Source organism: Cucurbita maxima, unplaced genomic scaffold, assembly GCF_002738345.1.
Source record: "Cucurbita maxima cultivar Rimu unplaced genomic scaffold, Cmax_1.0 Cma_Scf00037, whole genome shotgun sequence".
Classification (NCBI taxonomy): domain Eukaryota; kingdom Viridiplantae; phylum Streptophyta; class Magnoliopsida; order Cucurbitales; family Cucurbitaceae; genus Cucurbita; species Cucurbita maxima.
The window spans coordinates 262,261-275,006 of record NW_019272053.1 but is presented as its reverse complement, the minus strand read 5'-3'; the positions used below and the strand labels follow the sequence as shown (position 1 = coordinate 275,006).

At 33.6% G+C, this 12,746-nt stretch overlaps 1 protein-coding gene across 1 annotated transcript; it reads right to left on the bottom strand.

Annotated features, from left to right (window-relative positions):
* Window positions 1-3,653: 3,653 nt before the first annotated feature.
* Window positions 3,654-5,346, bottom strand: LOC111468644 (auxin-responsive protein IAA33). The gene is made up of 2 exons (XM_023113926.1): window positions 4,920-5,346; window positions 3,654-3,761 (listed from the first exon to the last, which is right to left on the bottom strand). Exons 1-2 carry the CDS (start codon window positions 5,333-5,335, stop codon window positions 3,683-3,685), a joined length of 495 nt encoding a protein of 164 aa, XP_022969694.1. The 5' UTR covers window positions 5,336-5,346; the 3' UTR covers window positions 3,654-3,682.
* Window positions 5,347-12,746: the final 7,400 nt, after the last annotated feature.

The following is a 12,746-nucleotide window of genomic DNA, read 5'->3' as shown; positions in this document are numbered from 1 at the left end:
TGTCACATAATTGATACATAATCACGGTTGAGCTAGGCTCATATCCGCTATTTAATTATTTTTGGTTCGGAGCATTTCTATGTATTATTTTGTAATAATAGCAAACAATTAATGAAATAAATAATTATATACGTACAAATCCACAGTATACATATTTAAAGCACATGCTATGCTTATCCTTATTCTCTGTTTGGGAGTCTCAAATTTTGTTTTTTCTTAACCAAATTATCACTTTTTTCTGTTCATTGATTCATAAATTGTACTCAAAAATAGTTTCGATCTTTGTTTTTTAGATTTTTTTTTTTTTTTTTTTGGGTTAAAAATAACAAAATAGTGGGAAAAAAAAAAAAAACCATCTATCAGGGGCATTTTGGTCATTTTGGTCATTTTCACAATTGACGGAGTTAACTTGGCATCTCCCTCAATACCTACTAATGTTCGAACTTGTGCATAAAGAGTGGAACTAACTATCAATTCATCCTCTTAGTCAACAAAGCTATGACACCATTCAATAATAATCACTCGTGTGGATCATGGTGTTCACTAGCTTGTTAGTTCTCTCTTCCATAGCGTTATCTACAATATACGGTACAATGAGTCCCGACGGGGTGGTTGTTAGCGTCATGCTCATCATGAGTTAACTCAATAGTCTTTTCTTTTTCTCTCTCATTTTCCCTCTGTATCATGTTTTTTTTTCTTTATAGGTGGATTATGTGAAGTGCAGCTGAAAGTCGTTGGCGTATTCTTAGTGTCGGGGGAAATGTGTAGGGTGAAGGTGTGAGAATTTCAACGAGTCATCGAAATTCTTGCCCCCTTTTTTTCCGGGTACCTCATTATTATTATTATTATTATTATATGTTAATTTCAATTAAGAACCCAATCCATGAACCCACTCCAAGTTCTTACTATTGTGGAGAAAATGATTGAGTAGAATTAAGGTAGATCAAGACTTCAAATACGTTAGTACTTTCTTTTGAACGCTTTAGTTTTGTTGTTAAGAAGAAACGATGCGGCCTTGCACCAATTTAGGCCACGTCTTATTAAATATAAGGAAATAATGAAGGTAGCAAGAAAATATAAGAGTCAAAGAAGGATAATATTTTAAAGATTTTCTCTAAGTTACAATATGGTCGTTAGGAGTCAGAGTGAGGTCTTTTAGCTCACTATTGCCCCATAAACTATGTGATACCCGCCTGCTCCACCACTGAGCTACTAAAGAATAACAATAAATTAGATTTCAGATAATTTAATTCCCGTTCTCAACCCATGATCAATATGAGTTTGAGGTTTACTTCGTAGCTCCCGGAACTTCTTCGTAGTGGCTCCGTTCCATGCCTCATTTCATAGAAAACTTCAAAGTGGCTCTATTTCATTATATTTCATTCATATCTCAATTTCATTCATTTAATATCACTGTGGTGTTATTGAGATAAGAGATGTTTCTAGTCTATCTGGTTCTATTTCTATATATATGGAAATTTAAAAAATTATCATATCTATAATAATCCAGAAATTGAAGTAGAAAAGAAAAAGGGAGATTTGTGATGATTTTAAAATCTTTTATACTAAGTAATCTAGTATCATTATACATGAAGATAATGAATTTGGTCATTGTGGTCGGGCTCTATTATGGATTTCTGACCACATTCTCCATAGGGCCCTCTTATCTCTTTCTTCTCCGAACTCGGGTTATGGAAGAAGAAACCGAGAAGAAAGTATCAGCAACAACAGGGTTTTATTACGAGATAGCTCATGATGTTCATACTGATCTATTATGTGCCTATGCATCTAGCATTAGGTAGACCTCATGCAATAACGGTCCTAGCTCTACCGTATCTTTTGTTTCATTTCTTCTGGAACAATCACAAACATTTTTTTGGTCATGGATCTACTACCAGAAACTCAATGCGAAATCCTAGCATTTAATGTGTATTCTAGAGTAATCTTATTTTTCAATTATTCAACCATTTCATTTTACCAAGTTCAATGTTAGTCCGATTAGCCAATATTCTTATGTTTCGATGCAACAAGTAGTTTTGTTAGTTGGCTAATTGGTGATATGAACCAAGAGTCATCAGTCATACAATATACTTCAACTTATATGTGAAGAAAATGTTGTTTAAATTATCAAAAGATATTTCAATTCATGTCAAACAATACGAAATTTCATTGTTATAAATTATGGTGGATCATAATTTAGAGTTATAATGTTTATTTAATGTATTTTAAGACTTATTTAGGGTGGTTATAGTTACTAACTCTTGGAATGGCTCGTGGAACGTGAAGGGCTTCTATTTTGAGACTATATAAAGTCATGTACAGTCTTGGAAAATGTAGTAAAATGAGTATTTTGCTTTCCTTTCGTCAATGACTAAGTTTCTTTCCAATAGAATAATGGAAGCTTGACAATATCAATGTTGCTTGTGGAGTGATTCAAATCTCAACAAGAACACTTATCTTATTAGTGCATGCATTGTTGTGCACACAAAAAATCAGGTACGAAATCTCATGCATAAGCATGGATAACATATATTACCATTACAAGTATGGTTGTAATGATCCAAACCCACCTCTAACGGATATTGTTCTCTTTAGACTTTCCCTTTCGAGCTTCCCTCAAGATTTTTATACCCTTATAAGAATGCATCCCCAACCGATGTAGGATCTCACAGTGGTGGCAATCACTCATTTATACAATGAAACGCTAATAGTAGACTCAAATTTTGATGACTAATACAAGTTTAAAAGCTTAACTAGAAACATATATGTTTAATTAAAACTTGGTAGAATTACTTAGGGTGGCCTTCTTTATGTTCTCCTTATTAATTAAGCTTAATGAACTCATTGATGTTATAGACCAACCTATTAACTTCCAAAGAAAAAAAACCACATGATCCGAGTGAAGGAAATTTACATGAATGAGCTAGAGTCACATCGAGAGCGATTCTGACTTTGAGTGAAGGAGGTTTACATGAATGAACTAGAACCACATCGAGAGCAATCCTAACAATAAAATGACTAAATAGTAACAATAAAGTACATCATTATTTTCAGTAACTCAGTGTTGGATGATGAAAGTCCCACATCGGTTAATTTAGGGAATGATCATGGGTTTATAATCTAAGAATACACTCTCCATTGGTATGAGGTCTTTTGGGGAAGCCCAAAGCAAAGCCATGAGAGCTTACGCTCAAAGTGGACAATATCATACCATTGTGGAGAGTCGTGTTTGTCTAACACTCAGTAACTCAATAACTCTGAAATTAAGTGTGTTCTATGTTATCGGAGAAAAAATTTCAAACCCTTATCCTAATTTAAAAGAATAAAATAAATTAAGAAAAATAATATATATATATATAAAAATACAAAAAATATTAAATTACTTCCAAAAAAAAATTAATTTTAGCCCTAGTCTATGAAAGTAAATATGTACCTAGAGAAACTATAAAGTTTAATTAAAAAAATAAAATAAAATAAAATGAGAGTAGAACATAAATATTATAATATATTATGCTCAGAGATTAGTTATAAGGAAGCATTCAATAACATTTAAAATTAAAAATTAAAAAAAAATATTTAAAAAAAAAAAGATATTATTTTCTTTCATATTTTATGAAAGAAATGATAATTATATAAGATAATATTTAAATAATACAGATGGGTTTCTCATAAAATATATAATTTAATTATTTCCTCTTCGCCTCCTTGAATTTGCTTTTATTGGCAGTATTCGAATTCTCTTCGCCACCCGCACGAAATCACTGCCACACATACACATGAATTTCATGTTATTAATTATTCTCTTTATTTACATTATTTTTTCACCAAAAAATAATGATAATAATAATAATAATTACTTCCCATTTTTAAATTAATCAATTTACGTGATAATTAGCTATCCATGTGTCGATAAAAGATTGATATTGTAACGGTCCGGGTCCACGCGGGCAGACATTGTCTTCTTCCTTATAAAGGTGTTTTGTTCTCCTCTCCACCAATGTGGGAGGTCACAATCCACCCCCTTCAGAGCTTAGAGAGTCCCCAACTAATGTGGACATCACAATCCACCCCCTTCAGAGCTCAACGAGTCCCCAACAAACGTGGGACATCACAATCCACCCCCTTTAGAGCTCAATGAGTCCCCAACAAACGTGAGACATCACAATCCACCCCTTCAGAGCTCAATGAGTCCCCAACAAACGTGGGATATCACAATTCACCCTTTTAGAGCTCAGGGCTCTCGCTACCCCTTTAGAGCTCAGAACGCTCGCTGACCTTCGTTCTTTTCTCCAATCAATGGGGCTAGCACTCTTTCTTTTCTCCAATCAATGTAAGACCCCATCAAATCCACCTATTTTGGGCCCAGCGTCCTTGCTAGTCCTTATTTTATTGGCACACCCTCTCTGTCTACCTTTGTGGGGAATAGTCTCCTCCCTACTTTTGATACCATTTGTAACGACCTAGACCCATAACTAGTAGATATTGCCCATAACTAGTAGATATTGTTTTATTTCGATCACGTTTGCTATGGGAAGATTTCCACCCTGTTATTTTATTAGAGGTTTTGATTAATATGGGTGGAAATTCAAATTTGGAGGAGTTTCTATTAGTTTTTATAGATATTTTAAAATCATAAATTAAATTTCAATAATAGAATTAAGGAATTTTATAACAAACATCTAGTTTTTAAAAATAAAAATTAAATCCTTTATCAAATAATTCCTTAGATTACCCTAATTTAAAGCACATCTATAAATAGAGCAAATTTGTTAAATTTTAGAATTTTTTAAAATAAAATTCCATTATTAAGAACAAATAAAAATTTGTTAATGTATTATATAAAATTTTAATTGTAAAAATCCCATTTTTTCTTAAATAATAAATAAATAAATAAATCGAGAGAAATTGAGAGTACTGACTTCCAATTGAGATCACCGGCAAGAAGAAGATCATTTTCAATATCTTCATAAGCAACAAGATGACCGGGAACCGCGTTAGCCAAGTCCAGCTGCCGGTCACCGGAGGGTTCGCCACCGCCACCGCTGCCGCAGCCGCCGTCATCGTCGTCAACGAACATCCTTCTAAGGGCCTTAGCAAGGCTCTCGTAGCTTGCATGTTTGTGGAGGCTGATCCGCTGGCAGATCGCTCTCCCTTCAAGAACCACCGTCACGGGCGGAATCACCGCCGCGAAATCCTCCTCCTCCTCCATCTGCTGCTGCTGCTGCTGCAGCGGAGGAGGAGGACCCAGTTGGGTCTCCGGCCACCGCCTCATCTTGAAATACTCGGCGGCGGCAGCGGCGGCGGGGGATTGTGTGTGAGAGTGGAAGGTGTTCATGGGTTTAGTTTTTGTGATTTGTTTAGTGAAGGGCAAAAAAGGGTTTTTATAGAGAGAGAAAGGGCAAAAAAGGGTTTTTGCTTAGAGAGAGAAAGGGCAAAAAGGGGTTTTTGCTTAGAGAGAGAAAGGGCAAAAAGGAGTTTTTAGAGAGAGAGAGCACAAATGTCGGGAAGGAGTCAGGTAGGTGTCGGAAACCGACCCAATATTGTGCTTCCACCTTTACGTTTTCTCAAACCTCCCCAAGTAATTCTCAACCATTTTTTTTTTTTTTTAAATGGAAAAATAAATAATTATAAAATTAAATAAATATTCGTATATAGAATAGTTACCGTTATTAGTTTCGGTGGCATTCCTTTTCTTAGTTGGATATAGATAGGTCTACGTTGTCAATGCAAGTTAAGCGTGTAAACGACTTTCTTTTTGGTGTTGGTATTAGGAGAAGCAAGCTCCTAGTAGAACTAGTGGCGTTCATTTTCGGATAAGAACGTGACCTCGCCGGCTATTTTCCCTCATCCTTCTGACGCTACTCAACATCTGTAGCGTCATCAAAGCGTAACGAGACGATGAGTTCTCTTCCTTCAACGTTCTCATTCGAGTTCTCCATTAGACCATATTACTAAACATCCCTCGTCTTCTTCTTCTTTTCTTGCTAACCTTTCCACACCTACGTCGCTCTCTTGTGTTGTGCAAAAAAGACTGAGGTTGGATGCAACGGTGATTTGAAAAAAAAATGTATATTTTAAAATTAACGATAAATTCGGATGGATTCAGTTCAATTCAATCCAAATATCTACTCATATATATCTTTTACTAAATAGAGCCTTATAAGATTTATATATGATCGTTAGCAAAGATGTATTAATGATGTATAAGTGAGCTGTTTATAGACATGTGTCGGATGTATTAATGATGTATAAGTGAGCTGTTTATAGACATGTGTCGGTTTATCATTAAACTCAAAAGTGTTCAAAGAAAAACGTGAAACTTGATAGGAACCATGATCGTTCATAAGGGTATGATATTATCTACTTTGAGCATAAACTCTAATTATTTTGCTTCTGGTTGTTCTAAAAGACCTCGTACTAATGGAGATAGTATTCTTTACTTATAAACCTATAATATTCTCCTTAATTAGTCAATGTGGGACTCCTCTCTCACCAATCCTCAACTGTTCTCCTCTCGAACAAAATACACCATAAAGCCTCCCCTACAACCTATGGAACCCTTGAGCAGCCTCCCCTTAATCGAGGCTCGACTCCTTCTCTGGAGTCCTCGAACAAAGAACAAAGTATACCCTTTGTTTAACACTTGAGTTACTTTTGACTAAATCTTTGAGGCTCATAACTTCTTTGGTTGATACGTGAGGATTCTATTAGCATTGAACACAACTTTTCGTGGAAAACATTAACAATCTTTATTAAAACCAATCGAGAATAAACTACAAGGAACTTTGTAGAATAGTATTTTTCAACCATTTTTATTGACCATGGTTCAAAATTGATAAACTCTCGGGCACATAGATGAAAAGTCTAAGTAAAGATCACAACCCAGTCGTACAATCTCCAATAATCCAATAAGATATCACAAAGAGGTGGTACAATTCTCATGCACACATAAGTAATTACTACAATTTTCGTGCACATATATAGATAATTGTCTCGAGTTTTAGTACATGAATAATGTCCCACCATATTTAAAATATCATTTACGAGTATGCACAACATCATGAAAAATTACAATATAGTACATAGAACAACCACATGTACACATACCTAACGGTCCAACGGAAAGTGTCTTACCTCGAATCAAAGAGAAGCAATAGGTACACCGTTCTAATCTTCCTTAAACCAGCAATTATTTAGAAATTTTAGCTAAATATCCAATTGGACCGAACCAAATAGATCGAATCGAAACAATAAGTCTATTCGAAACTATAGTTTAAACAAACCAACGGGTGATCTAAAGTGCAAAACTCAGTTCCTAGGTCACGTTCCTCCCTACCGTTCAAGGTGCATTATTACTTGTTAACATTATATTTTTATTCGCAAAAAGTGTGTTAAAAAAATATCATAATCTAGATTTGGCATATGATGACTCCTACATTTTTCGGTGACATGGTCACGTTACCTACTTCTTGCTTTTTAAGAGTGAAGACTAGATTTGACACTTGATGGCCCCGACATTCCTTTGCGAGGCCTCAACATTTCCCTACAACATGGTCACGTTACTTACTTCTTACTTCTTAAGAGTGAAAACTATGGATTTGGCACCTGATAACCCCAACATACCCCTACGAGCCCCTGCATTCCCCTGTGACATGGTCACATTATCTATTCCTTACTTCTTAAGGGTGAAAACGATGGATTTGACACCTGATGATCCTGACATTTTTATGTGACATGGTCACGTTACCTCTCATTATATGACTCAGATTATCATCACATTTAAAATTTTAGGATATCCTTAAAACAACTAAATACTACTTTAGGTGATAATAAGATTTTACATCATTATATTTATAAAATGAAAATGAAAAGGTAAGTAAAATAGAAAAAACATAGATAAATACTACTAACCTAGAACGAAACGCTAGCTATCCGTGTCCCCAATGACCTATCACTCTAAAACACACCTTTGTCTCATGCCATACTCATATTAAATTGTCTCACTTCGTATTCCCCTACTCAAGGTTATATACTGTGAACCGTTATTATTTCTCTTTTTCTTGTTTATATAACGTCTCTTTCAACAATCTCTCTTTCGAAAATCTCTCTCTGCCTTCGTTTTCTAAAATCTTCTCTTAAAACCGAGGCCAGAGGCTCGAGCATACGTCACTTGGCCGTAGGCGACGCAAGAACGAATTGGCTTTGCTCACTTGTCGTTGGAAAGTGAGTGCCGCACAATCGTAAGTCCGCTGCCATTAAAAGTGCAATTGTGACAAGGGTCATAATTACTTAAAAATAATGTTGTTGCGTTTTATTATTTAGTACTCATTAGATCTTAAAACGTCCATAATTTATCTTGAAACATAAAAACTACTTATCCAGGCTTAACCGATCTAGATGTACAATTAACTAGTTTACTATTTAACCAACTAAGACACAGGTATATAGGGCAGTCATAATAGACTCCTCACCCTAATGGTTAAGTAATCCCATTACAGTAACCTAATAACATCATAAACAGGAGGGGAGACTCAATCATAGGAGCTTCATGGCTAAGTGCGCTTTACTTGAAGCAATTAGATGCATGTAAGCGAGGACAAAGTATGTTGAAATAACTCGTGTTAGTCTATGGGAATATTCTTCACTCTTAAAAAACGAGAAGTAGGTAACGTGACCATGTCGTAGGGGATGTAGAAGAATGTCAGGACGATCAGGTGATGAATCTGAATTCGAAATCCTTAGCATGAGTCGTAACACAATAAAATTTAAAACAATATCGAGTATTCTACGAAGATTTTAATTAACATATAATATAAAAAAAAATTAAAATAATATTTTTTTTTCAAAATTATACTAATCAAAATAGACATTTTGAACCTACCATTAAAAAAAATTGCATATCATGTTTATTTATTTTAATAAACTTTAAAAATCATGGGGAAAGTAAAAAAAATCTTGTAACATGTGACAGCTAAGTGGTCATATTATATCATATTATATATCATATAATATATACAAAAAGAAGGGTTGATGAAAGTATGTTTGCTTGTGAATGCAAAAGAGGCTGTTTCTTAATTAATTAATTTAATACTAAAATTAATTAACAACTAAGTAAAAAGGTTGTCCCAAAAATAAAATAATATATTACCTAAAATCTCTAACCAACCATATATTAAAATAATGGTTAACCTCACTCAAATCTAACTAAAACCGACGTGTTAGCCGAAAATGTCAATATGAACCTAGCTCAATTTATAGGACAAAAGTTTGGATGCAACCAAATTAAGTCGTACAAATATAGTCCAAAAAGTAAAATGTTCATATGACTACACAATCGCACTTTTGATGGCAGCAAACTTGCGATTGTGCGGCACTCACTTCCCAGCAACAAGTGAGTTAAGTCAATTCGTTCTTGTGTCGCCTACGGTCAAGCAACGTATGCTCAAGTCTCTGGCCCTAGTTCAAGAGGAAAGTTTTAGAAAACAGAGGTAGAGAGATTTTGAAAGAGAGTTTTGAAAACAAGATTTGAGAGATTGAAATTTGTGTTATATGTGATGCAAGCAAAAAGGCAACAACAACGACTTACAGCATATAACTATCGGGTAGGGGGATAAGATGATCCGAATAATTCAGACTACTCAACCCAAACCCAAACCGATTGGGTTAGAGTTTTTCTTTTTTCTTCTTTTTTTTAAAATCAAAAATTTGAGTTGGTTCGATGGTTGGAACTTTTTTGGTCGAGTTGAAGGGTGTACAGTTCAACATAATCTACCCTACTTTTAAGATTGTCTTGGAGATTAAAAATATTTGACGTTCAATCGGCTTCACTAATGTGTTGTGACTCATGAATATTTAACATTTGAGTTTTATAAGATTTTAGTTATTAATGTAATATACATTATACAACCTACAACCTGACCGACCTAACTCAACCCTAAACCCTAAACTCTAAACCCAAAAGACCGAAATAGGTTCACAACTCAACTCAACCCAACCCAACCCAACCCAACCCAACCTGTGTCTCGAGCTCATGGAGCTCTAGATTTCAATACACATTATCTTCTCAGTGTCGACGAAAATTTCCAAAGAGCTAGCCTGCATAACAAATTAATAATTATTTCATATGAAACATGAAACTTTTTAGGAATGGTGAATAAGTTACGGATCGAACGGAAAGTTCACCCGGTTGATATAATAACACACATTAATTATTTAATTATATTATTTTTTTATTGTATTGTCTCATATTCATGTACTCCATCCTAGAGTCACCAATGGTTGTCTAGATTAGACACGAATTGATCTCTTTTTTTCTTTTTCTTTTTTTTATAATTAATTAAATAATAAGTGGATTTGTTATTTTAAATGAAATTGTGTACGGCGAATCTGTTATTAATTTGAATAATATTATTATAATTAATTAAAAAATATATATATTATTATGGGATTTGTGGCAAAGTGCGTGAAGGAAAAGCAAAAGTAATTAATGAAAATATTAATTAATAAATAAATAAAATTAATAAATAAATAAAATTAATAAAATAGAAATGCATGAGAGGAGATGATGAGATAGCTCCGTTGCAGTCGCCGAACGGTTCGTACTTTGACCTTTACAATACACGGTCGGGGATGGAATCCTTTTTTTTTATTTATTTATTTATTTATTTATTTATTTATTTTTAATCTTTATAATTTTTTAAATTTTAATTTAATCTTTTCTAGTTTATAATTCTCAAATTTTTTTAACCCCATTATTAAAAATTGAAAAAAAAATATTGTAAATCTATTTATATAATAATTAAATGATTTAGTTTTACGAGTAATTGGAGTGAGTTCGAACAACGAAGAAGATAATAGAGAATTGATTATTTCAGGTCAAATTTTATGGCTACGAGTGATCTTTTTAATAAAGGTGTTAGTGGGTTGAGTCGGGTCGAGTACATATATTTTTGAAACTCATCCCAATTGTTTGACGGGTAAATTGTTTATCCCAAACCATTTTTATTAAATATTAAATTCAACCCAACCCAATTATAAATTTTTTAGGTTGTGTTGTTTGACGGTAAATTGTTTTTTAGGTTATGCAATTTCTAGTCTTCGTCTCTGTGGTATTTCATCCAACGCAATGTTGCGATAAGGCTCCACTTAATGGTTTGTTGCATGCCTCATTTCTCGTGCTTAGACCTATCCAAGCTTAGCAACCTGAAAATAGGGGAGGAACCCACTTAGGCACACCTACCGGTGATCTTGCAAAAGCCTAAGCCGATAATTGGCTAGAATCATTCCTACGCACCAAATACAGGTTTTAATCATTTTTTTTAAGAAAAGTAAACGGTTGGTTACTAAAAATATATTTATTTCTTTTATTTTCAAACATTTAATTAAAATATGTAGCTTAATTTCAATATATATTTCCTAAAAAAAAAATTATTTTCAAACATTTAATTAAAATTTGTATAAAATTATTTTTAAAAGATGGTTATAACAAATAATTAAAAAAATTATTATAAAATTAAATAAAAGTAAAATAAATATAGGGATAAATATTTTTTACCATTTAGACTCCATTAAATAAATATGAAACATATTCAATCTATAAAAAAATTTAACGACCCAGGTTCATCGGGCTTTTCTTTTTTGACTTCTCCTCTACGCTTTAAAACGCGTATGCTAGGGGAATCCACCCTCTTAGCAACCCAACGTCTTCGCGGGCACTTTTTCTTTTCTCCAATCGATGTGGGACCCCCCTCACCCAGCCAAATTCACCTCCTTTGGGGCCAACGTCCTTACTGGCATATGGTCCGGTATTTGGCTCTAATATCATTTGTAACGACTCAGGTTCACTGCTTGCTAGTAGATATTGTCTTCTTTCGACTTTCCCTTTCGAACTTCCTCTTAAGATTTTAAAACGCATATGCTCGGAGAAGGTTTCCACACCGTTATAAAGGGTATTTTGTTCTCCTCTCCAACCGAAGTGAGACTCCACAACATTGAATGCTTTGAACATCCCTATTTTTGTTTGAGTTTGAATTGCCTTTTGCTTTGGGCAATCACCATTTTTGGTGGAAATTAGAATTGTTATCTTTTGTCTCATTTGCTACTTAAAACAAAACAAAGAATTAATTACATATATAAATACATAAATAAAAACTATATTAAATATAATATATGTATTTTATATGATTTTGGCTATATTCTAATTTTTGGACTTATCAGATAGACAAATGAAATGATAGAAACGTTATTAAATGAACTGAGTTGGGTCTTAATTTTATCGACATTTATTAATTGTACTACAAAATGATAATATTATCATTGTCCTTTTTTTTTACATGTTTAAAAATTTTATCCACAAATTCGAGTTTTTCAGTTTAGGATCGTCTAGATTCCCACGTCTTTAAGTCATAAAACCCACTTATTATATTAAAAGTCTATTACTCCTGTTAAATACCGTTAGATAAATGAATCGTTATTGAACTACGAGCTACGGCTAGTGCATGCCCATACGCTTATAAACCAATGAAAAAAAGGAACGTGTATCACATCATGGTGTACACGTCTGTATAAAATTTGTTAGTCATATTAACCTCAAAGGCTTCTAAATTTGTCGAAAATGGTTCTATAACTGTTCAAAATGGTAGAATAGTGCCTAAAACTTTATTCCGAGTCATTTAGCCAAGTCAAGCAGAAGGAAGTCATACCAACTGAGTAGAGTCGAGGGAGCTGCTAAAGCGTCCTTTAGAACC

Bases quoted from the DNA above. Each gene is read 5' to 3' on its own strand.
- LOC111468644 (XM_023113926.1), bottom strand. From the start codon at position 5,335: ATGAACACCTTCCACTCTCACACACAATCCCCCGCCGCCGCTGCCGCC. The intron at 3,762-4,919 runs GTCAGTACTCTC...TATGTGTGGCAG, and splicing joins GCCGGTGATCTCAATTGGAA to TGATTTCGTGCGGGTGGCGA.